Below are 27496 nucleotides of genomic sequence, written 5' to 3'. Positions count from 1 at the left end.
TATCATTATTTTAAAAGCAGGAATGTAAAGCTTAGGAGCTGGCCCATTTTTGGTTCAGAACCTGGGTAACGCTTGCTTATTTTTGGCTAAATGTAGCCACCAATAAGCAAGCGCTATCCAGGGTGCTGAACCTAAAATGGGCCAGCTCCTAAGCTTTGCATTCCTGCTTTTTAAATAAAGATAGCAAGAAAACAAAGAAAAATTGATAATAGGAGTAAATTAGAAAGCTGCTTAAAATTGCATGCTCTATCTGAATCATGAAAGAAAAAAATTGGGTTTAGTATCCCTTTAAGAATGTGTCAGTTTGGGGTGAGGGTTCCCTTTAAGGCTGTGCACTGTGTGTGTGTGTGGTGTGAGCTGTACATTTAAAGGTTGTGTGTGTTGTGGGCATAATGTGATCAATATAAATGTAATTTGTGTAATTATCAAAATACCAGGCAAGTGATGTACATTAAAACTGTAAACAGAGGGATGTATGTAAAATAATAACATGCTGATCTGACAGGACAAATGATGAATACTCAATTTGCACTGCACAACAATCATATCCCGTTTCACGCTCTATATTCCTGAACTAGCACTCTCAGCTGCAATGCCCTCCCCTTACTGGCTAGCTACTATTGTTCATTTAAGGAGGACAACAATCGTATCAAAGCAAACTAAAAAAAAACCTGTATACACATATGCATAGCTTATGAGTCACAGTGATTCCTAGAAATGTCACAATCTATGAACCTTAAACTGTATCTGTAAAGAATCAGTAAAGAAATGAGTGTACTTAATGTAAGGGTTGTGACAGATAACTGCATCAATCCTCCTTAAACAAACAAAGGGGAAAGATGCTGGGAGAGGCAAGGGCGGTGTTTAAAGCTAAATGTAGTTCGTGAGAGAGGGATACAGGATCTGCTAGATACGGAAACTGATGCTACACTGGTACCATAGGAGCTGTGCCAGCGCTGGTCTTCACAGAATATACAGGGGGCATCCATCATATCACTGCACAGCCTTGGAGTAAAAGGAATACAGAGACCACTTCATAAAATAATGAAGCATGGATGTGTCATAGCTGCTCATGGAATTTCCTTGCAGGAGAATGGTAGCAAAACTGATGTGTGTGACCTTATTGGTAGTGGTTGGTCAGTCTCCGGCTGGTGGATTAGGGTCAACTCAGCTGATCAGATTGCTAGAGATCTGAAAAGGAGATTCGTGCTGACATGTCCTCTCGGCCAGCAAAGTTGCTCCCGATCTGCTCGCGTTGGCCAGCTGCTCTGACTTGCTCCAGTCTTTTCGGTGAGTAATTCATGGGTGTAAGTAAGAGAACAGCACACTAAAAAGAGGGTGCTCATCCAGCCCTTAATTGTGTATGACGCTCTGCATTATAGTCTCCATTAAAATGAACCAAGTGAACCTTGCACAATAACGCACATACATGGTGTGTATGTGTGTGTATATATATAATATATATATATATATATATATATATATATATATATATATATATATATATATATATATATATATATATATATATATATATATATATATATTCTGCCATTTTGGGAATAAAGACATCTACAATTCAAAAAGGCAATAGTGATTATATTGCTATTTTTATTTTATTTGTTTTATTATATGGCAGATGTTTAGATAAAAAAAAAAGTTGCAATCTTACCTAATCATCAGCCAAAACCTCTACAATTTTTCCCCACAGGTTTATTGATTTTATTGCATTTCCAAGTAAGTTATTGTTGGCTCCATATTTAAAAATGAAAAGGTGTATCATAAGCAAAGCAATCAATAGCAAACGGATTGTATTCTTGCCCTACTATTTCATTGATGTTGGGGGGAGGGTAGATTATAGAATGCCATAGCAAAATGGGTTGATATATTTATAACATCTTGCTAAGCCCCTCAAAACTGTCTTGAAATATAAAAAATAGGTTTAATTCTTTTGAATGTGAGTTTTTTTTAAATTATATTAGTGACTGGTTATTTTGCAGAAGATAATCCTTGAGGTTGTTTTCACATGAACAATAATGCTTGCAGGGTATGTTTAAAAATAGCCACTGGAAAGAGTATTGTTCTTAAACTACATACAATTGGTTTGTATTTGTAATACAGGTATTTACCTCTATCAGACATAGCTGTATTTAAAAATAAAATAGTTTTTTAGCATTTTAAATTCTTGAAGTCTCAGAACACATTTTAATTTTGTAGATTTAAAATATTTAATTGTTCTCAATTCTTGCCTGATATATATTTTAATTTTTATCTATTCTGCAAATAAGAATTTCCATATTTGTCCCTCATGAATAGATGAAGTGTTAAATCTATTAAAGGGAAGTTTTTAGTTTTTCTGCTGCATACCTGGTTTAGAGAGCAGCAGTATATTACATAATATGTTAACTTTTATTTTACATGATGTGTATGTTTTTTAATATTATTATTTAAAAGTTCCAACAAAAAGGCTCTAAAGCACATACATTTATGATTATCTGGGAAAACTGAAATGGATGAACCATTTTTACTGTCTACAATAGATGACGTATGTTGTTTAATGTTCATATTGTGGCTGCACTCGCAGGAAACCTATATATTCTATTCTATTATTTTTATTGTGAAACCCTGTGCCTTTTTTTTTTTTTTTTTTTTTAAATCTATTCTTCCTGCCTCTTTACCAGCTACACCTGAGCCACCCAACTACTTTATACGTAAGCTACTTTCATCATTCCCTGTTGTTGACTGACACAGTGGTACCCCTTAGGATGAACACTGTATTGTTGGCTCAGCCATAACTATCAATAATCCATGATTCACTGTGTTTAAAGCATCCATGGACAGCAGTGTATTTAGGCAGGGTAGCTGACAGTGTGATTAGACACAGCAGGGTGCATGCTATAATGAGTACAGTTTAAACCCTCGACTGTCATAAAGGACTGCAACTCTTTGTATATAACCATTTCTGTCAGTCAAGGGGTTACTTATGTTTTTAGGTAAGAGGGATTATTTCAACTAACAATTATTAAAACACGTCTTGAAAGTATGTGGTATTTTTCCACGTAATTGCACATACCCTATTGAATTAATTCATTTATACCATACTGAGAAAATAGAGAGCTTTTAGAGGGAAGATGTCATATTATCAGAAACTGTATTTTGTCATTACATAACATCAATTTGTGACTAAGCTACAACTTCAAAATGGAGTTTAATGGATGTCCTCATATAAGCAGTTATTTACAAAGGAGACTGACAAAGAAAATTGTCATTTCTAATGGCTGTTTCGTATACCCCCACCACCACCACTGTTTATTGTGTATACTAGTGCTGTATCTTAACTCAATAAACCTAGCATTGTCTTTTTGTACTATTATAAGTATTATAAACAGTAACATCATATAATGTATTATAAACATTCATATCATGAATTGTATTATCATATCCTGTCCTTGAATCAAGAAAATTATAGGTTAAAGGTTGACTTGATATTCTGTCTTTCCTTAGACTACACGTGTCACTTATGTATAATTTTCTTTTCTTTTTTCCCCCTCAACAGATTTGCAGTGCTGATTGATCAGCTATAGTTGTGGTATTAATTGGCACACACTTTGCAAAAATGGATGCCATCTGTTTCTTTATTTCAGCAATGAATGGTCCATTCTTATTGGTGCAATGCCCAGAACGAGAGCTGTAGTGCAGTTCATTAAACATCAATTTGGAAACAAAAACACTGTAAACTCTTCCTATTCCTAGTAATTATGCACCACTTACAATCTTTCCAAAAAGCAAGCAGATTTTATTATCTGTTCCTATCACTGTATAAGTAGCAGTACATCCATTGAGCTATTTTTTCTTTACTTATATGATCCTAACACTATATAATAATAAATATATTCTCATACAATAGTCTGTGTAACAATATGAATACACACAGCTAAATAATATGTCATGTATTTCTATGTACTGCATATAACTGATCGAAATGTTTAATTATCACTGGTTTTATTTGAGAAAAACTAAATAAGAGAAATAGTCCAGAGTGTAATGTTGTTTCGATTGGGCACTTGCTATAGATTTAAGAACAGATAATTGAATTGTATTGTGAGATACAATTATGTGTTTTATTGATTTTTGCTTTTCCATTTCCTTTTCCTGGAGATATTTTTTTCAGGCACTGCAGAACGCAAACTGCTCTCTGTAGTTTACAGCATCATGTTTTAACCCAGTATGCTTACCGCAATCCACACGTGTATTACATCTTTAGTCCTGATACACATGAAGAACAGAGTAACTCGTTAATTCATAGCAGCACATTTATAGTTTTCTGAATGTGCCTGAAATCATCTTTTTATCTATTAAAATAGGATAAACTTAAGGTTATGCCCACAATATTGTGCCACGTGTAAGTTTATTGTTAGATAGACTTCTTGCTAAAGCTTAGTTTACCAGGCTTTTTTCTTTAATAACAGTTATTCACTTGAGATTCCCATACCTCACTTTATCAACTTTATTTTTTTCCTAAACAAAGGTTGAATATATGTTTAGATTAGATTCTGAGACATGATTAAAGGGACAGTACAGTCATAATTAGACATTCATGATTCAGATAGAGAATACAATTTTAAACAACTTTCAAATTGACTTCTATTATTTAATGTGCTTCCTTCTTTGTTATCCTTTGTTGAAGGAGTTATCCTGGTAAACTTAGGAGCAGCAATGCACCTGGGTGCTAGCTGCTAATTGGTGGCTGCATATATGCCTATTGTCGATGGCTCATGCCATGTGTTCAGTCAACAACCAGTAGTGCATTGCTGCTCCTTCAACAAATGATAACAAGAGAATGTAGCAGATTTGATAATAGAAGTAAACTGGAAAGTTGTTTAAAATTGTATGTTCTATCTGAATCATGAAAGAACAATTTTGTTTTTCATGTCCCTTTAAGTAACCCTATACAGTATACATATATACACATATTAATACAACAAAGCTAGTATCAGAAAAATTATACAGGTTAAAAAGGTTCCTTAGCAAAACTCCCACAGGAAATAACATATGACAATAAAACATATATGGAAATTAAATTCCTGAATGGATTATTTAGACGTTTCAAGAGATTCTATGATAAATTGTATGTTTGGGGTTTCTGCACAATTTAATCCCTGTTTATTTTATGTAATTGATTGCAGTGTCTATCTATCTATCTATCTATCTATCTATCTATCTATCTATCTATCTATATATATATATATACAGTATATATATATATAAATTTAAGTTTAGCTATGCGTATTAATGAACTGTGGTAGAACATGCATTTTTGGTCAAAGTGAATCTACAATACAGCTGTAATTTACTGTTGATTACACATTTCCTGCCTCAGCAAATAACAGGAGTATGCTCAGATTGGTATCCATGTTTTTTCTTTTTCAGAGAAGCTGTAAACCGCTTATATTTATAATATACAGAGCCTTTACTGAAAGTAATGCAATCCTGTTGTATTTCTACAGAGGTTAGAGAACTAACATAATAGACAACAGTAAACATTGAGGTTTAGGTGTCTTTGAAATGGTGCAATGCATCAGATCTTGGTTCAAGGGAGCAGACATTCTAGGGCATGCTGATGCTGTCACTGCTGGGTAATGATGATAATAAGGTGGATAAAGTACTGATTCTCTCTAGGATGGCAGAGAGTTGAGTTATACTGTATGTTATGGGAAGTGTGGAATAAGCATGCCTAACAAAATCAATGTGTTTTATTGCCCATGTTATCATCAACAACATATGTTATGCATTTACACATGGCTTTTGGACCCATTGCAATCTAAGGAAACTTTAAAAGACATACAATTAACCAGAATGGAGTGAAATATCATACTGACCCTCACATGGGCAGACTTCAGACTTGGACATTAAACACTTTGAGATGGTAATATAAGATGATAAAGCATATATAATATATATATATATATTCCATTCTGAAATTGTGAGGTTTTCAGTTCCTGTTAGAAGTGGAAGTGCAGAACACGCAGCCATTGGCTGCACACTCTAGTGACCTATTTATAACTGTCCCTAATTGGCCACAGCAGATAAGGTAACCTATGTTACAATATGGCAGGGCCCATTGTTTTATAGAGGCTAAAACTTTACATTTATTTTGTCAATATTTAAAACATTAAAAAATCATCATTGAAACATTAAAAAATACATGTACGTTATTCTCAAACTAATCTTTTATTTGAATGCATCATTCTATCTAGTATGTATTTAATGTTTAACCCTTTGAGTGCTAACAACGGCTCTGAGCCATCGCAGAGCGCTGTCACTTGCACTCTCCCAACTTGAGGGAGATCTGGGGGCTCCCACACGCTCCTACCCCAGCAATCGTGCCTGTATAGTGACAGGAATCACCGGGGCTTCCCGTTTTGCGTGGTGACATCACGCGCAATGACGTGATGACGTCATCGCGCAACTTTATTATCAAAATGACAATGTTAAATATAGGAAAAGGGGGCATGCTGCTTAGAAGACTGTATCTTAGACATCTAAGCAGCTACAGACCCCCAAGATCCACCATTAGAAAGGTAGTCGCCTAACCTTTCTAACAGCGTAAGTCTTGGGGATCTGGAGGGAAAAAAAAAGTTTTAAAAAAATATTTATACACTAGATTTTCTTTGCATAAATGTTGTGTAGATGATCCATTTATATAGCCTATACAGGTTGTTTTTTTTAAAGGTTGTTTTTTTTTTGTTTTTGTTTTTTTATAGTTTTGCTTATTTTTAAATAACATTACGCTGATTTTCAGATTCCTAACCAAGCCCCAGCATTTTAGAAGTATACTGATGTTTACCTACTCCAGCTTGATTCTGTTTGTGTAAAGAGTCTTTTCATATGCAGAGAAAGGGGGAGGGGAGGAGTGTCCACGTGTGTGTGTGTGTGTTTTTGCTATACAACCACTTTTAGTGGGTGTTCCAGTTACCTTTTCAACAGAGCTAAACTGGGAGCTTCTAAGTAAGTTTTCTTTTAAACAGTTTTATAATGGATTTTTAGATCAATATCTGTGCATATTATTCTTTATAGTAGTGTTTATTACATGCAGTTATATGAAAATTGGTGTATACTTTCCCTTTAAGTTCTCTGGAAAGCAGAAGGGGGGTGGGGTTGTTCATATGACAGAAGGCATTCAGCATTGATAGCAACATTTTTTTGAAGCATATACAAATCAAATAATGTTTTTAACATATTTCACTGTGCATTTGCTTCTTTTTAAATTTAATTGTGAGTGATATACAATGTTTCACTGTGAACTTTAAAGAAGAATTTTATGGCATAATGTACATTCAGATTTTGTTGCACATTTTTAATACAAATTTCAATGTGTGTTATTAATGATTTCTAATATTTAATTTGAGCACTTTGCATTGTACTTCAATATGCTTTTTAAGATGCTTTTCTATTTAGTACTGTTCTTTACTGTATGTGTCTCTCCTCATACAGAAATGTAAGTGGCAGCTATCAAGGTAAGCTTTGCTTTTAGACAATCCTGTGAAAAATCTCATAGGGCTTTATGATCAAAAGTTCACCACAAAAAAAATGTGAAAACCCATATTTAGCCCCGCAGGGACAGTCTTGGTACAATTATTAAAGAAAAGAGGAATTAATGCAAATTCTAAACGAATATCCAAACAAATGCACTAATTTAAAGAATAACTAATATATACAAACGATATTCATTTAAATTAGGTGTAATACTTACCTATAGCATGCTGGGAAGCAGCGCTTATCTGCTTCTTCTTCATAGACTCTAGGGCTGCACTAATAGGAGGATTAGTCCGGCGGATCCCAAAGTAGGTGGGTGGGAGCAGCGCTAATCCAACCTTATTCACCAAGTCCAAGACAAAACTAATAGGAGAATAAGGCCCTGTAAAGAAGGGTTTGATTAGCGCAGCCTCCCCACACACTAAAGAAGAAGGTCCTTTAGTGTAGTCTCTGGGATCCACCGTACTAATATTCTTATTAGTGCAGCCCTGGACTCTATAGGAAAGTATACCTGACACCTGCAGCAAGATAACATTTACATTTGTTTTAATGAAAACTAAACAAATTATTCAGTGCTGCGCCTGTCTAGAAATAATGAGAGCTCTCTGCTATGTAAACGTTCACAATGGAGGAGGATGTACACAGGAAGAACCCGTTGTATGTTTCAACTTTTTATTATTATGCCTAACACAAATCAAAATATAGTTTTCAGAGCAATGTACATTAAAATCATTGTTACTTTTGTATATATATAAATTTTCCTTACAGAGTAATTAGTGTTTTGAGTATTATGATAAAAATTCACTACTTTTTAATTTGAGTTAAACAGTAAGATCTGTAGGGTAGAAATGTTTAGATAGTTACACTTGGATTTGAGAGACAATCTCATACACACCTATGGAGTATTCGTGTTCAGCCCATTTTACAATAATAAAAACTTATATACTTATAAGTACACATTTCTGTGTTTTTGCACATCCAGGGTGCTTATATTACTATTTATGCTGTGCATATTTAACGCCTAGTGACCAGACCATTTTGCAATTTTCTTACCATTTAGGACCAGGGCTATTTTTACATTTCTGCAGTGTTTGTGTTTACCTGTAATTTTCCTCTTACTCATTTACTGTACCCACACATATTTTATACCGTTTTTCTCGCAATTAAATGGACTTTCTAAAGATACCATTATTTTCATCATATCTTATAATTTACTTTAAAAAAATAATAATATGAACAAATGGAAAAAAACACACTTTTTCTAACTTTGACCCCCAAAATCTCTTACACATCTGCAACCACCAAAAAACTCCAATGCTAAATAGTTTCTAAATTTTGTACTGAGTTTAGAAATACCCAATGTTTACATGTTCTTTGCTTTTTTGCAAGTTATAGGGCAATAAGTACAAGTAGCACTTTGCTATTTCCAAACCATTTTTTTCTCAAAATTAACGATAGTTACATTGTAACACTGATATCTGTCAGGAATCCCTGAATAACCCTTCACATGTGTATATCTATTTTAATTAGTAGACAACCCAAAGTATTGATCTAGGCCCATTTTGGTATATTTCATGCTACCATTTTACCGCTAAATGTGATCAAATAAAAAAAAAAGTAAACTTTTTCACAAACTTTAGGTTTCTCACTGAAATTATTTACAAACAGCTTGTGCAATTATGACACAAATGGTTGTAAATGCTTCTCTGGGATCCCCTTTGCTTAGAAATAACAGACATTTATGGCTTTGGCATTACTTTTTGGTAATTAGAAGGCCGCTAAATGCCGCTGAGCACCACACTTGTATTATGTCCATTAATTAGGGAGCTTGTAGGGCTAATTTTAGCTTCAGTTTAGAGATCAGCCTCCCACCTGACACATCCCACCCTCTGATCCCTCCCTGACCCCTCTCAAACAGCTATCTTCCCCCACCTCAAAATTGTCACCGCCATTGTAAGTACAGGCAGAAAGTCTGCCACTACTAAAATAAAAGGCATTTTTAAAAAAAATATTTATTCTGCAATGTTGGATCCCCCCTTACCTCCTAACCTCCCTGACCCCCCCCAAACAGCTCTCTAACCCTCCCCCCTCTCCCTACATGCCGCCATCTTGGGTACTGGCAGCTGTTTGCCAGTACCCAGTTTGCTGAATTTTTTTTTTATTATTAATCTAAAAAAATATTTTTTTCTGTAGTGTAGCTAACCTCCCTCAATTCCCTACCCCCTCCCAGATCCCTTTCCCTTTCAATATTTATTCCCTCTCCCTCCTTCCCATACATTACATTGAATATAAATGTAGCGTACGCACGCGCACGCCACCACCCCCCTCGCGCACTCCCGCACAACACATCGGAAACAACCAGTGATGGGCTGCCCACCCGCCTCCCTGCTATGGCTCCCAGACACCAATGATCGGCACCATCGCTGGCCGAATCAGAGAGGGCCACAGAGTGACTCTCTCTGCATCGGTGTGTAAAAAAAGAGTATTGCAGTGATGCTTTGAGCCCCTTTAAGATGATTTAAATTCCTGTGTAATTTAGATATGAATTTTACATTATTGATAAAGTGAAATTTTTGGTATACAATTTAGTTATGATTTTTGATGCATCTTAACAAAACATTTTTTTTTTCTGTGTATTTTTGTGTGAATGGTTTACTTATTCGCTTTGTATGATTTATAAAATGCGATTTTTATTGCGCACTTTGTAATGTATGCGTCTCCTTATATGAAAATGTTGTATACGCCCCTTAGGACCTGATGTTCTAAACTCTGGCAAGATGATCTAATAGGTCTCATCAGTACTGCTAAGTCCCTCAAAGACTTTTTCTTGATAGTTTTTTTTAAATCTCTCTATATGGAGTTCTGGATGCAAAGGAGAGGCCCCCTACATTGCAAAATAATGCTCAAAAAAGCCCCATACATTTGGCAAGATTCCGCTCCATGCCAGCAAGTTTTTTGATCAACAGGCCCTTAGTGAGACACCCTGTTTTCAGGGTAAAGAGTGCCTTAAATTCTACCAGGGAAATATAAGTACTGGTGAGAGCATGGCATTTAAAGAGCATTTTCATTTTACTACAGTTATAAAAGTGTATTCATTCTCTTGTCATTCTTTCTTGAAAAGCATACCTAGGTAGGCTAAAGAGCAACAATTCACTGCTGGAAAGCTAGCCAGTGATTGGAGGCTTCACAGATTTGTCTTTTGTCATTGGCTCACCAGATGTTCTAGCGCTTAGTAGTGCATTGCTTCTCTGGAATTGACTTTAAATATGTGTTTATATCCTTTTGCAGGATACTATCACATGATTATATGCAAACAACAGTGCAATGATAAAATGCTCTAACATATATCTAACACACCCTTTAAAACACCTACTAAATATATTTATCTTAGCTTTTCTGCTGTGGCTATATATATATATATATATATATATATATAAGTTCCTACAGCAATCAAACAATTACTGTTGCAGGGTCAATATTCTGAACTCTGCAGAAAGCACCCTAATAAATCTGTGGGCATTGGAAAACCCCAATTATCTGAATTAAATTAGAGGAAATGCATGAAAATAAACAAGGGTAGTGCATTTTACCATTTTTTTAATAATTAAATGTATAAGGTTAGATTACAAATTGACTGAAAAAATAAATGTGGTATTCCTAAGATGTGGGAGGTACGGGAGAAGAGTGGGATGTTTGAAGGACATTTCCAGAAGGGAGGGATACCACGGTTGAGACGGCCAAAGAGGGGTCACTAATGTTAGAGAAAGATGATCTCTGCAAAAAATCTAAATCGTTTAAGAAATCATTGAACAGGGGGGCAAGACTGGAGAAAGGTATCAACTGCTGCTTCGTCTGGATCTGGGTGCCAGCCTAAATAAGGATGAAATTAAAAGGCTAAACACAACGCAAAAACATCTAATGTAAAGAGACCACGAAGAGAAAGAAAAACATTTGTTTAATCTATCAGAAATCATGAACCCCAATCCAAGAGCACTTAACTGTTCACTGAACAGCAAAGAAAAGAGGAGTTTGGGGTGCTCAGTGAACAGTATATGGTCATTCCGACTATTCTAATTTGTCATTGTTTTCAGCTTGTTCAAATTTAGCTTTTTCATTGGCTAAACATGTCTGTTCTTTATTTTATATAAATCTGTAATATTGTCATTTTTTAATATCTTCAACAGGGGCGGACCTTTCACGGTCAAAAAGGTCACAGCTGTGATCGGGCCACGGGAGGTCTGTCACTGGGGGGGGGCACCATCCACCCAAAGCAATATCATATAGGCCAGTGAGTCTCAAACACAAACCGCACCACTGCTGTGTCTGCCCCAAAACAAGTTTATTGCACTGTTAGAGACTGAGGCAGGCACACAGCGGTGGTGCGGTGTCCATGGGCCATGACACGGGATGTGTCTAGTAAATCAGACAGGAAAGCAGGTGGGAAAGCAGGCAGCAGCCTTTTTTTGAAGAAGCAGCTGGCAGGTCGTGCCCGGGAGGACATCACATGTGTGCCGTGTAACGCAGTGCACTTGCAAGCTCAGCCTCCGAGCGGAAGGAAGACAGATTGAGAAGTGGTGTGGAGTCTGGACTGGATAGAGAAGGTTGGTAAGTGGCATGAGGCTGAGGCATGGCATGATTTTAGGCCAGCTAGCCCACCTTTGGACTTTGCCTGCTAATTGCAGCACATTCATTTATTGGGATAAGTAGGTACGTGTTATATCGCACACAAGAAAATCCCTCTTTATTCTGTAAGTTTATTTCTATTTTTCCATAATAAACCGAAACACCGGGGCCAGTAGTGTCAGGCAGCCTGGCACTAACAGCACCAGTATTTCTGTTTATTGTGGGAAAAATGGAAACAATAAACATACAGAATGAAGACAAATTTTCTTGTGTGAGTGTTACCTTTTGTGTTGGTTCTAAGGGTCCCAAACCTGCTGCCTGACCTCTGAAGCTGGTACTGAGGGCAGAGAAGCCAGATAGGGGAATTTTAAGTTTTCCAGTAACAAAGCATCTTTGTGATTACATAAATGCTAAGCTTGCCATACTTGATAGTGATTTCATAATTGTCTGGTTACAGTTTGATAGGGAAAAGTTACTAATAATGATTTTTTTTTCTTTTTAACAAATCATAAATTAAAGAGGCTCTGTATGGGGGGTGCTTTCATTTGTTAAAGCATTTTAACACTAGAGACCCTTTTAAGCTGTAGCAGGTTTAAGCCTCATAAAGGGACAATAAAATGTGTTCACATTCAAAGTGCATAATAGTACATAACTGCGTCTGGTCAGAGGCAACTCCCACCACAGAAGTTTGGTGAGTGAGTGGTGAGTTACCCATCATTAGAGGGATATTTCCAGTTATTCCTAGCATGATGATGTATGTGTTATAACACGTACATCATCATGTTAGGAATAGCTGGAAATATCCCTCTTTTGATGGGTAACTCACCACTCACTCACCAAACGTTTGAGTGCCTCATCAGGGTATTGTTAGTTTGCATTAATTGCGATAAGAACTTACAGTGTAAAGATCCAATATTCACAAAACATCCTCAGAACATCATCCATTTTTATAATTTGATTTACACAGGTCCCAAGTGCCAGTCAAAATGAGTTTAATCACTTGGTAACAAAGATGTGTGTGTACAGTTTTGTATGTCATTGTTAAGCCACAATTCAAGTTTTTATTATTAGATATTGACACAAAATATACAATGTTTGTTGGCAAAACCAGAGTTTAAAAAGCCTGTTCAGATTCAGGTTTTATTTAAAATCAGATAGAAAACCCATCTATTACTACTCAATATCAGATTTTACAAACATTAAAAAAGCAATACAAATACGGGCTCATTTAAAATATATACCAATTTTACATTCAAATTATATTTCTTCTTATAAAAATGAAATATATAACTATAGGCATGTGTATGAGTGTGTCCAGAATATAATTCAAAACAAATCAGTAGAGAACTGAAAAAAAAAAAGTACAAATATAGCACTTGTAACGTTTGATATACAGGGAGTGCAGAATTATTAGGCAAGTTGTATTTTTGAGGATTAATTTTATTATTGAACAACAACCATGTTCTCAATGAACCCAAAAAACTCATTAATATCAAAGCTGAATATTTTTGGAAGTAGTTTTTAGTTTGTTTTTAGTTTTAGCTATTTTAGGGGGATATCTGTGTGTGCAGGTGACTATTACTGTGAATAATTATTAGGCAACTTAACAAAAAACAAATATATACCCATTTCAATTATTTATTTTTACCAGTGAAACCAATATAACATCTCAACATTCACAAATATACATTTCTGACATTCAAAAACAAAACAAAAACAAATCAGTGACCAATATAGCCACCTTTCTTTGCAAGGACACTCAAAAGCCTGCCATCCATGGATTCTGTCAGTGTTTTGATCTGTTCACCATCAACATTGCGTGCAGCAGCAACCACAGCCTCCCAGACACTGTTCAGAGAGGTTTACTGTTTTCCCTCCTTGTAAATCTCACATTTGATGATGGACCACAGGTTCTCAATGGGGTTCAGATCAGGTGAACAAGGAGGCCATGTCATTAGTTTTTCTTCTTTTATACCCTTTCTTGCCAGCCACGCTGTGGAGTACTTGGATGCGTGTGATGGAGCATTGTCCTGCATGAAAATCATGTTTTTCTTGAAGGATGCAGACTTCTCCCTGTATCACTGCTTGAAGAAGGTGTCTTCCAGAAACTGGCAGTAGGACTGGGAGTTGAGCTTGACTCCATCCTCAACCCGAAAAGGCCCCACAAGCTCATCTTTGATGATACCAGCCCAAACCAGTACTCCACCTCCACCTTGCTGGCGTCTGAGTCGGGCTGGAGCTCTCTGCCCTTTACCAATCCAGCCACGGGCCCATCCATCTGGCCCATCAAGACTCACTCTCATTTCATCAGTCCATAAAACCTTAGAAAAATCAGTCTTGAGATATTTCTTGGCCCAGTCTTGATGTTTCAGCTTGTGTGTCTTGTTCAGTGGTGGTCGTCTTTCAGCCTTTCTTACCTTGGCCATGTCTCTGAGTATTGCACAACTTGTGCTTTTGGGCACTCCAGTGATGTTGCAGCTCTGAAATATGGCCAAACTGGTGGCAAGTGGCATCTTGGCAGCTGCACGCTTGACTTTTCTCAGTTCATGGGCAGTTATTTTGCGCCTTGGTTTTTCCACACACTTCTTGCGACCCTGTTGACTATTTTGAATGAAACTCTTGATTGTTCGATGATCACGCTTCAGAAGCTTTGCAATTTTAAGAGTGCTGCATCCCTCTGCAAGATATCTCACTATTTTTTACTTTTCTGAGCCTGTCAAGTCCTTCTTTTGACCCATTTTGCCAAAGGAAAGGAAGTTGCCTAATAATTATGCACACCTGATATAGGGTGTTGATGTCATTAGACCACACCCCTTCTCATTACAGAGATGCACATCACCTAATATGCTTAATTGGTAGTAGGCTTTCGAGCCTATACAGCTTGGAGTAAGACAACATGCATAAAGAGGATGATGTGGTCAAAATACTAATTTGCCTAATAATTCTGCACTGCCTGTATATAGTATGATATGCTAGAAGCAAAATATCTGAAAATGATAAAACAACTTTTACTTAGTATCTTAAAAACAAGGGGTAGAAAAAATTGTGCATTTAAAAAAAAAGCATATGCCTGCTAAGGTAGAACAAGGTCAGATAATAATTTGGATCCAAAATAATAAAGGAACCCCTAAATGGTATAAGGCAGAAAGTCTCACTAAGTGTCCATTGTCTAGTAACTCTGTAGGAGTTTATAAGACCTATATCATAAAGTTTGTCAGATATATTAGATGGTAGAGCATATCTGTATTTGTATGTATATATATATATATATATATATATATATATATATATATATATATATATATATATATACAAAGAGTGGATATCTCCCTGGAAATACCAGAGTATGTATGGGTGGATACCTATCTGGGAATACCAGAGACCTATACCTTTTTAGTTTACCAGATAATACTTAGTTGTTAACCAAATAATAGCATATGAATGTATAGTCTTGTTCTGCAAATGTCAAAGATACCCATAACAGAGACCTATACTATGAGCCTATACCTTGGTTTACCAAGTTACACTGTATAGTATGTCAAATGATAGAGCATGTGGTAAATCAGGGAATTACGACTCTGGAAATACCATTTTGCCCGAGACCTATACCATTGTAGTTTACCCAATAATGGATGTTAGTTTATCAAGTGATAAGGCATATATGTATATATATGGCAAGCTCAAAGGCTGAATCAAAATAGTTGTTTCTCTGGAAATACCAGATACCTATACCTTTTAGTTTACCGAGTAGTATCAGAGATCCATGCCATGAGCTTGTGCCTGGGTTTGCCAATAGACACTCAAAAGTATGCCAAAAGATAAAGCAAGTAGTTAAGGCAAAAAGTTATAAATACCAGAGACCTATACCTATTAGTTTACCCAAGACCTATACCTATAATTTACCCAGTAATAAGGCATATATATATATATATATATATATATATATATCACAATCAAAGGCTGAATCCAAATAATGGTTTCTCTGAAAAGAGACCTATACCTTTTAGTTTACCTAATAATACCGGAGATCTATGCCATAAGCCTGTGCCTTAGGTTTGCCAAAAGACACTCAAAAATATGGCAAATGATAGAGCAAGTAGTTAAGGCTGATAGTTTTAACTCTGGAAATACCAGAGACCTATACCTTTTAGTTTACCTGAGACCTATACCTTTAAATTTGCCCAGTAATGCCTTTAAGTATATAAAGTGATAAGGCATATGTGTATATATATAAAATGATCAAGGCTAAACAAAGTCGTTGTTACTCTTTAAATGCCAGAGATCTATACCTTTTAGTTTACCCAGTAATGCCTTTAAATTAAATATATATAGGAAATCAAGGTTTTTTTTTTGAGCCATAAAGATAAGCTTAGCATTCTGAAAAAGTACAGAGAAGAATCCTCAGAACAAATTTAAATACCTTGTGGTACCGATTCAATAGCTTTCATTTCTAAGTAGGCATAGCAATTAAAAAAAGGGGAGAGAGGGAAGGGGGATGCCACTGACGCGTTTCACCGTAGTGGCTGTATCAAAGGGCAATCTCACTTCTCGTGGGGTTTATATACCCTAAGATTGATTAGAATTGGCTGGATTTATCACCTGTCATGTCATTGACACGGGGATTGGATAAGATACATGTCAATCATGGTAGCACATTGTGATTGGATGGAATAACGTAATCATGCAATCTTGTGTAGTAAGGATTAAACGACAGAAAAATATATATATATGCCAAAATCAGCATTGCATAGCAATATTGCCTGTCGGTTAACAGTGAATAGTGTGGTGACTATATAACTCCAAATTATCAATATTCGTATGAGAACCGTTCTCATTGGTGCAGATACTTGTCATTCATTGTTCCTACTGGAGCGTTTTAGCTGTCAATTATCTTAGTCCTCTGTAATTGGCTGATATTATCCTACCAGCCCAAATTATATTTTATTCATACAAAATCCACCGAAAGTGGAATAAAAAATAAAAATGAGACCGATATTTGTAAGGGGTATATGTGTATGTAACATACTACTTGAAAAAAAGAAGTATATTAAATATATATCTCGCCTTTATTCTTCCGAGTATCATGTTTTTTTATTGGTCGTAGCTGCTGTCAATCATAGTGATTGATATGAAGAATTGCTATATAGCTGGATGTCTATTGTTATGAAGTGAGGGTGTGATATACGAAATTCAGGTAAGTAAAAAAAAGGAGAGAACAGACAAGAAAAAAATCAGTCATGAAGGACATGGAGAAAACGAAAGAGAAGAAAAAATACCAATGTGTGTGATTAAAGCATTAACTTGGTGGAAAAACATAAAAGAAGTGAAAAAACAATGTCGGTGTATGTGATGATACTAAACAAAAGGAACAGTCTGTACATAGTGATATATTTGAAATGTACTGCTAAAGTAATGTAAGTGCACAAAATAAAAATGAGTAGAAACAATGTGTCAAAATGTGTGCATTTAGGTTATAATGTAAAGCTAATCCACTAATGTTGTGTATTCATCATTTGTGAAACTTGGAATACATCTGAAATGCTGCGTGAACATGATAAAAAAAAAGTGAGTGTAGATATTGTCCACATATGTTGGAGGACATCAATTACAAGTGGTGATAAAAAAAATATTACATAAAAAATATTCATAAGAAAAAAGAATGTGCAAATATTGCACAACCTTATTGAAAACATTGATTATAAGTGATGAGAAAATATCCTCATATAAATATTCTTGAAAAAGAACCCTATATTCCCAAAAACAAGTATGGTTAACTATTGATATGTGTGTTGTCCCTGATGGTCTTTAATTAAAGGATTACTTTCTGTTATAATTTTTAAGCTAAACAACTAACATATTAAAGTTAATAAACATTAATTAAAACCTACTGGCCTATATTTTCTCCAAAACAAAGTTTCATAACGTTCTAAAAGTTATATCTTTTATTCGTCGATGATGTCACGTTATCCTGCCCACTATTTTCAGCACTGCATGTTCAAAATACTTAAACCAATAACTTTGTGTTTAAAGCGCCATTTTGAAACCTAGGTATTGTAAATGGATTGGTACAGAGCAAAGGATACCTACGGAGTGGGTTTGGAAAACAATTAAATTTGCAGACAAGATTTCTGATATACGGTAGAGATATGTTAATGAAATGCTATTGATAAAAAGCGTATTTGGGGTAGTTAGTTAGTAACAGGCATAGAAAATATTTACTTATAGTGGCCCTTTAAATTTGGACTTTGGAATTTTTTTAAAATATTTTTGGCAATGTTGTTTTAGCAATGCTTGAATAAATATGAGTACTTATTTAGGTAAAAATACGTAGTAGTTATTATTTTCATTTAATTCATTGGGATTGGCAGTGTTTAGGAAATAAATCCATTTACATTCTGCTTGTAATAGTGTCTGCTCTAAATCACTGCCCCGGATGCCAAGTGAAATTTTCTCTAGACCAAAATATGATAGAGCCTCAACATTGGATCTATGTTTTTGCAAGAAGTGTTTGGCTACCTGTGTGATCTTTTTGCCTTTATGTGAGTCAGATTCAGCATTTCTTATATTGCTCATATGTTCACCTACTCTTCTCTTCAGTGGTCGAGTGGTCATGACAATATAGTACAAATCACGATTACATTTTAGTGCGTATATAATGCCACAGGTGTTACAAGTGATGTCTGTTATTTTATTTTGCGTACTTAACCAAATCTATCTATGATTTGGTCAGTTTGAACGGCATGAGAACAATAAGTGCAATTTCTACAAGAATAGTTACCAGGATATGTAATTTTTGTTTTTTTTCGAACAAAATGACTTTGGGTCCAGAATATATACACACACACATTTGTATATACACATACTGTATGTATACACACATTTATATTTATATATACATATACTGTATGTATACACACACAGACATTTATATATACACACACACTGTATGTATACACACATGTACATATATATATATATATATATATATATATAAATAAACATATACTGTATGTATACGCACATGTACATTTATATATATACACACACTGTATGTATACAAATACAGTATGTACATTTATTTATATATATATATATATATATATATATATATATATATATATATATATATATATATATATATATATACTGTATGTATACACACATGTACATTTATATATACACACACTATATGTGTACACACATGTACATTTATATTTATACACACACACTGTGTTACATGTTGCAAAAAAAAAGTACTGGGGCCCTGAGGTTTCTAGTTACGCCTCTGGTCTTCAAAGTGCTGCATTGAGTAGTAATAGAAAGATGAATCAAATATGAAGTCTCTGGTCTAATAATATCAGGATTACACAAAAGGGAAACATGAGGTGTAATTGGTACAGTAAAAAAAAAAATATTCTGTGGTGAGTAGCATATCATATTTTCAACTTTTCCATACCGCAGATATCCTTACGCCAATTGCGTATCCTATCTTTTCAATGGGATCTTCCTAATGCTGGTATTTAGAGTCTTGGCTGAAGTGAGCATTAGACCCTCTACCGACAAGACTCCAGCCGCAGAAAAAAGTCAGTAGTTAAGAGCTTTCTGGGCTAACGCCGGTTTATAAAGCTCTTAACTACTGTGCTCTAAAGTACACTAACACTCATAAACTACCTATGTACCCCTAAGCCGAGGTCCCCCACATCACCGCCACTATAATAACATTTTTTAACCCCTAATCTGCCGACAACACACCGCTGCAATCTACATGATCCCTATGAACCCCTAATCTGCTGCCCCTAACATTGCCGACACCTACATAATATTTATTAACCCCTAATCTACCCCCCCCAGCGTCGCCGCTACCTACCTACACTTATTAACCCCTAATCTGCCGACCAGACCTCGCCGCTACTCTAATAAATGTATTAACCCCTAAACCGCCGCACTCCCGCCTTGCAAACCCTAGAATAAATTGTATTAACCCCTAATCTGCCCTCCCTAACATCGCCACCACCTAATTTAAAGTATTAACCCCTAATCTACCGACCGGACCTCGCTGCTACTATAATAAATGTATTAACCCCTAAAGCTAAGTCTAACCCTAACACCCCCCTATGTTAAATATAATTTTAATCTAACGAAATAAATTAAATATTAACTAAAGTCTTCCTATTTAAAACTAAATACTTACCTGTAAAAAAACACTAATATAGCTACAATATAACAAATAATTATATTGTAGCTATTTTAGGATTTATATTTATTTTATAGGCAACTTTGTATTTATTTTAACTAGGTACAATAGCTATTAAATAGTTAATAACTATTTAATAGCTACCTAGTTAAAATAATTACCAAATTACCTGTAAAATAAGTCCTAACCTAAGTTACAATTAAACCTAACACTACACTATCAATAAATTAATTAAATAAATTAACTACAAGTAACTACAATTAAATAAACTAAACTAAATTACAAAAACCTCCCCCACTAAATTACAAAAAATAAAAAAAGATTACAAGAATTTTAAGCTAATTATACCTACTCTAAGCCCCCTAATAAAACAACAAAGCCCCCCAAAATAAAAAATTTTCCCTACCCTAATCTAAATTAAAAAAGTTAGCTCTATTACCAGCCCTTAAAAGGGCTTTTTGCGGGGCATGCCCCAAAGTAATCAGCTCTTTTGCCTGTAAAAAAAACAATACCAACCCCCAACATTACAACCCACCACCCACATACCCCTACTCTAACCCAAACCCCCCTTAAATAAACCTAACACTACCCCCCTGAAGATCTCCCTACCTTGAGTCGTCTTCTCCCAACCGGCACCGATGGACAAAAAAAGGACATCCGGAGCGGCAGAAGTCTTCATCCTATCTGGGCAGAAGAGGACATCCGGACCGGCAGACATCTTCATCCAAGCGGCATCTTCTATCTTCATCCCTCAGGAGAGGAGCCATCTTCTTCCAGCCGACGCGGATCCATCCTTCTTCCCCGACGCCTACTCGCCGAATGAAGGTTCCTTTAAATGACGTCATCAAAGATGGCATCCCGTGAATTCTGATTGGCTGATAGGATTCTATCAGCTAATCGGAATTAAGGTAAGAAAATCTGATTGGCAGATTGAATCAGCCAATCAGATTCAAGTTCAATCGGATTGGCTGATCCAATCAGCCAATCAGATTGAGCTTACATTCTATTGGCTGATAGGATTCTATCAGCCAATCGGAATTAAGGTAAGAAAATCGGATTGGCTGATCCAATCAGATTGAGCTTGCATTCTATTGGCTGTTAGGTTTATTTAAGGGGGGTTTGGGTTAGATTAGGTGTATGTGGGTGGTGGGTTGTAATGTTGGGGGGTGGTATTGTGTTTTTTTTTTTTTACAGGCAAAAGAGCTGATTACTTTGGGGCATGCCCCGCAAAAAGCCCTTTTAAGGGCTGGTAATAGAGCTGTTAACTTTTTTAATTTAGATTAGGGTAGGGAAATTTTTTTATTTAGGGGGGCTTTGTTATTTTATTAGGGGATTAGAGTAGGTGTAATTAGCTTAAAATTATTGTAATCTTTTTTTTAGGTGGCGGCGGTGTTAGGGAGGACAGATTAGGGGTTAATAATATTTATTATAGTGTTTGTGAGGTGGGAGTGCAGCGGTTTAGGGGTTAATACATTTATTAGAGTAGTGGCGAGGTCCGGTCGGAAGATTAGGGGTTAATAAGTGTAGGTAGCGGCGACGTTGGGGGGGGGCAGATTAGGGGTTAATAAATATAATATAGGTGTCGGCGATGTTAGGGGCAGCAGATTAGGGGTTCATAGGGATAATGTAGGTTGCTGCGGTGTACGGAGCGGCAGATTAGGGGTTAATTGTGTAATGCAGGTGTCAGCGATTAGGCAGATTAGGGGTTAATAAGTGTAAGATTAGGGGTGTTTAGACTCGGTGTTCATGTTAGGGTGTTAGGTGCACACTTAGAAACTGTTTCCCTATAGGAAACAATGGGGCTGAACGCTGTTTTTTTTGCAGGTGTTAGGTTTTTTTGCAGCCCAAACTGCCCCATTGTTTCCTATGGGGGAATCGTGCACGAGCACGTTTTTCCAGCTAGCCGCTACCGTAAGCAACGCTGGTATTGAGAGTTGAAGTGGCGTTAAATATGCCTGTACGCTTCCTTTTTGGAGCCTAATTCAGCCCTTCAGAGAACTCTAAATACCACCGTTGTTTAGAAGCAGCGCTAGAAAAAAAAGACGCGTAGCTAACGCACCCCTTTGGCCGCAAAACTCTAAATCTAGGTGTAAGAAAGCAATGTTGTGTGCGGGCAGTAATATTAGGGACCGCTGTCCTTATAAGTCAGTAAACAGTTGATAATTCAGTATCCTTCATCTGCCAGTATGCATTTCTTCTACACTTCTATAACAAATTAAACAGTTTTATGTTTTTATTAGACTTTTTTTTAGACAACTTTTTTCATAAAAGTCAGAAATACAAAGAGCTGCATTATTCTTGCAAATACTATTTTACTTTGCCATCCTTTAATGTGCCAAATGAGGTTGCAAAAGGACTTTATATATGACAATGTCCTAAGGGGACACATGCGTTGCTTATAACACCCATGTTAGTATGGGATGCACTTAAAAACAGCAGCCAATGATCATCATCAGTAATCAGTTTTCACTTTACTGTGATCTTGTGAGATTTCATCATATTTTTGTGGGCTTTCATAATACACTTCTTTAACTGAGGAGGGAAATAAATTCACTGTGCCTACACATGTCAAATCAACGTTTTTTGCTTCCTGGTTGGATGCTTAAAGTGCCTTTACAATGGGATATGGCTACCGAGGAAATGTTATAGTAAAATGTCTTTGTTTTTTACACAGAAATGTTCATATGATATTTTCTAGTCACTTTTTTACAGATATGCTGCATCAATTGCATGTGTATGAGCCTTTGGTTAGCATGTCCCCTTAAAGGGACAGTTTACTCAAAATTGTTCATCCTTTTAAGTTGTTCCCAATTATCTACTTTACCTGCTGGAGTATATTAAATTTGATTTCTTTTACCCTTATATTGGCATTTGAAATAGTTGATTTAGCCTTTGGTATCCCCACCTAATCTGAAAGTTTCTGGCCTTAGGTCCAAGCTATAGAAAAGCTGTGTAAACACAGCTTACCAACAGATATAATATAAAGCTCAACCCATTTTTTTAGGTTGTGGCTTCAAAACACAAAATCAGCTACATCATATACACAAATAAACCATCAAAAAGCAAATTCTCATACTCTGCAGTTTGTAAAAAAACAGTAATTGAAAACACATTAAGGGAAAAACTATTTTACAGTATACTGTTCATTTAAAGGGATTTCTGTATGGCTGACATGTTGGCTTCATGTACAATTTTTTACTCACAAAGTCATCAATATGTATACTTTGCATTTTTCTTGGAGCAGGATGTAAAATTTCATTCACAAACCATCCTTTATTTCCTCCCACACACATCATATCAGCAGTTAGAAAAAGGGATATAAAAAACAAACAATTTTTCATTAAATCAAATTTATGCTTTACCCACGTTTTTCTTTTTTTATAACCCTTTTGATAAATATGCTGTTGTAACCTTGAAATGTCTGGAACTTGATGTATCTAGAACTTTTAAATATTATTAAACATGTGTTTATTATATTCAAGAAAGTATACAGCAAGTGGCCCGTGCTTCTAATATTCCTCAAGAGATGAACAATAAAAGCTGTATGAATCTGTTAAACAATGCAAATTTTTTTTTTTCTAAGGATTTATTGAAAAGAAAAAATATACATAGGAAGAGGAAAAAATACTGAAAATTTGTGAACATACACTTATAATAAAATCCATCTTAGATGATCATCTATATCTTAAGAGTTTTGGAATTTGAGATCAAGAAAAAATTACATTTCAGAGTACGATATATTTTAAATTTGAATAGCTGCTATTATTAGATGTATGTGAAATATGAAATTTAGGTTCATATGAAACAAATCATTTTATATAAATGATTTATATATATAACTGGCCCTAAAAACAACATATTTTTAATAAAAAAAAAAAATCTATATATAAATGTGTTATCCTTGACAAAATTATTTTTTTTTCCAACACACACATATTCTTTGTGTTTTGTAATTGTTCTTTTTTATTTTAATTATTGGATTTGTTGTTACAAATTATTTTATATTAGTATGCATTAATCTTTTCTTTTATTACTATTATTATATTCTTGAGTCCTTATTGTTTTTTTTTAATTGTATTACAGGAGCTGGAGTAATTTATCAACAATCGTGAGGACAGCATGATTGCCACAGGGGGCCTCTTAAGGATCTCAGCTCGAAAACAAGACCCTCTCCATCCCAAAAGTCAAGTTCCAAAAAAAAAAAGGAAGGCAAAAAAGAAACGTAAGAATGATGTAGTGGTGGTAAAAGGCAAGCTTAAACTTTGCTCTATCTCTGGATTAATTGCTCTATGTGGAATTTTGGTACTTTTAGTTGGAATTGCAATGGCTGTCATAGGATACTGGCCAAAAAGTAACTCTGTCTATAATGGAGGTCTTGGAACAAAGCAAGCCAAATATTTAACTGGGGATATAAATGTAATCAGTGCAAATAAAAACCAATCCCAAATAAAAAATAATCTTAGAGCAAGTCAGACTGACTTTGTACAAAGCAACAGCAACTTTACTAGAAGCCTTCATAAAAAAAAATCCTCTGGTTTTCTTGCAGGTCTGTTTTCTGGATACTTGCACTCAGATAACCTTAAGGTGTTTGGTCCTCTTATAATGGGCATTGGAATATTTCTCTTTATTTGTGCTAATGCTGTTCTTCATGAAAACAGGGATAAGAAAACTAAGATTATAAACTTGAGAGACCTATATTCAACCGTGATTGATGTTCATGGTCTGAAATGCAAAGATGGAGCCCCTTTGAATGGATTTGTGAACTGTGTGCAATCTCGGAGCATGGACATGAAAGTTGGAGATACTTTTGGGGCAGCAATGTTAGCCAAGAGCTCCTGGCATTCAGCTCTTGGGGGTCCCATTTCTTTTTCCCCTCCAAACCTGAGAGAAATAAGGACATCGTCTCCAAAATTATATCGACAGCCAACAGAACCACCAAGCATATCAGAGGCAGTGTATAGCATTTATCGTGAGCGATCAGCCTCTGCCATACCTTTTGACAGAGTTTCAGGGAGAGAAGGGGATAAAGACCCCCTCTCATTATCACCAGATCTAGGATGGGATAGGAGCAGTGCAGGCTCCATTGTTGGTTCTTCCCTCAGTGCTTTCACTCTGCCTATTGTCAAATTAGATAGTTGTCTTTTAGAGAAGAAGCCAGAACCTATGCTTGAAAGAAAAGGTGCCAAAGAAGATTCCAGGGGGGAGATTGAAATGAGCTTGACCAACCTTAGCCATGCAGACTTGAATTGGGAAATTTCCAGAAACCATAGAAAAATACTTTTAAGGCGACAGAGCACTAGCTGTTTGCCTGACCTAAGAAAACCTATGTTACACGGGCCTTTGTCAGAGTTAGGCAGCCAGTCTCTAAGTAGCACAGACCTAGACTGCAGCCTTTTAATGAGATGTTCTTCATCTGGTAAAACAAAACCTGTGGATTGTTTAAAAACATCACCATTGATCAGAAAATATTCTCAAAGCTCAGAGTCTGACCAATCAAGCAATAAGGGCTACATTCATCTAGACGAGGCAGGAACCTCATTTGATTCTATTGACAACTCAACCAATAAAACCCAAGACTGTGAAGAAGATGCCCAGGATATAGACATTCAGAATTCTTTGGAAGGTACCAGCAAAGAAAAAAGTTTAAAAAGTCATCAAAAGATATATACAAATAAAGAAAAACTGATGATGCTTTCCATGTCTCATGTTAGTTTAGATGATAATGATGTAGACAACACAAGCATTTAAAGCACAAATCTGATTTTAAGAAAAATGCACCATGTGATTTTACCCATTATGTTCCTGCACTTGTCAATATCCAAAGATCTGCAGTATAAATATCATAACAATATTGGTGACACCATTGTGTGACAACCAAGTCATTTAACCACCTGATTTGTGATTGTATGTATAATTCAATCATACTTTATCAATAAACAGCCTAGTAGATATTGCAGGTCTTTAAGTATGATTTGATAGCATATTTTGACAATAGCTGTGCACTTTACTCTTTAATTCTGAGCTTCAGTAGATTTTTTCCATGCTGATGGCATGTCAGTAATTGCTTTGCTATGGCTGTTTAGTTTGGCATTCCCAAATGCTAAGGCAGCAAAATTGCATCATAAGTACATAAACTGAATTATTTTATTTTTAGAACAACCAATTTAGAGGTTTTATTAAAGACTAGTTCATCATAAAGTATTAGTATGCATTTTAAAGATGAGCAAAAAAGACTGACTTGGTTTATTACAGTGGAATTGTTAAGATTTCCTGAATGCTTTTGAAGTTGTGTAATATAATGTTTTTAATGGATCATCTTAATATTTAGGTACTAATAGAATAAATAAAACTTTTTGCAAGAAGTGTTTACCTTAGCAGTATTGCATACATCTTAACATGCATCATTTCAAACAAAAGGAACTTTTGTGTGTCATTATAGACAAAAGCATTGTTTTTATGTCATGAAGTATTTTAATAATGGCATGCAATAATAGCCTTATTTCAAGAATCAGGTTTGGCAGAATAAAATAGAGGAATTTTATCAATCTTTTTCTAATACTTTAATATTTACTTTTACAAGTTGAAAAGTCATGGTTTGCATGCTAACAATATTTTTGCTACATTTTCTATTTATTCAGCACAGGCATAACTAACAGAATAAGGAATTTTGGTTTAACTGTGCCATATAAAGTATGATACATTTAATTAAACATCTATGGACTAATGTTTTATTCGAGCATATAGTTGGAACATCTTTAGTCTGCTTTTTTTAATTAGTTTATTAAAAAATCATTATTTAATTTTAATTAACCACAAGCTGCCTAGTGATTATTGAAGGTCATATGGACTTTAAAGTATTTATTCAGTTGCAAGTTAAAAAAAAAAAAAGATAAAATGTATTTTTATTTATTTATTTTGTTACAAGATTGCATTTCAATCTATAAAAAATAATTTGAAATTTCATCATATGCAGTAAAAATAAATCAGAATCACTAATCTTGCATTAGGAAATAATTATTGTGTACATTACTTAGCATTGAATTCTCTTTTGAAGATATCTTGCACATTTTCAAATAATTTGATTCAACTGTCTACTCTTAAAGGGACATGAAACCCTTTTTTTTTCTTTTGTGATTCTATGAA

At 35.2% G+C, this 27496-nt stretch overlaps 1 protein-coding gene across 1 annotated transcript; it reads left to right on the top strand.

The window, feature by feature from the left end:
* Nucleotides 1-967: 967 nt before the first annotated feature.
* On the top strand, nt 968-26345 carry TMEM200C (transmembrane protein 200C). The gene is made up of 2 exons (XM_053713121.1): nt 968-1290; nt 24437-26345. Exon 2 carries the CDS (start codon nt 24473-24475, stop codon nt 26099-26101), a length of 1629 nt encoding a protein of 542 aa, XP_053569096.1. The 5' UTR covers nt 968-1290; nt 24437-24472; the 3' UTR covers nt 26102-26345.
* Nucleotides 26346-27496: the final 1151 nt, after the last annotated feature.

This window comes from Bombina bombina, chromosome 5, assembly GCF_027579735.1.
Source record: "Bombina bombina isolate aBomBom1 chromosome 5, aBomBom1.pri, whole genome shotgun sequence".
NCBI classification, from domain to species: domain Eukaryota; kingdom Metazoa; phylum Chordata; class Amphibia; order Anura; family Bombinatoridae; genus Bombina; species Bombina bombina.
Note: the sequence above shows the minus strand (reverse complement) of the source record. Positions and strands in the feature narration are given on the sequence as shown.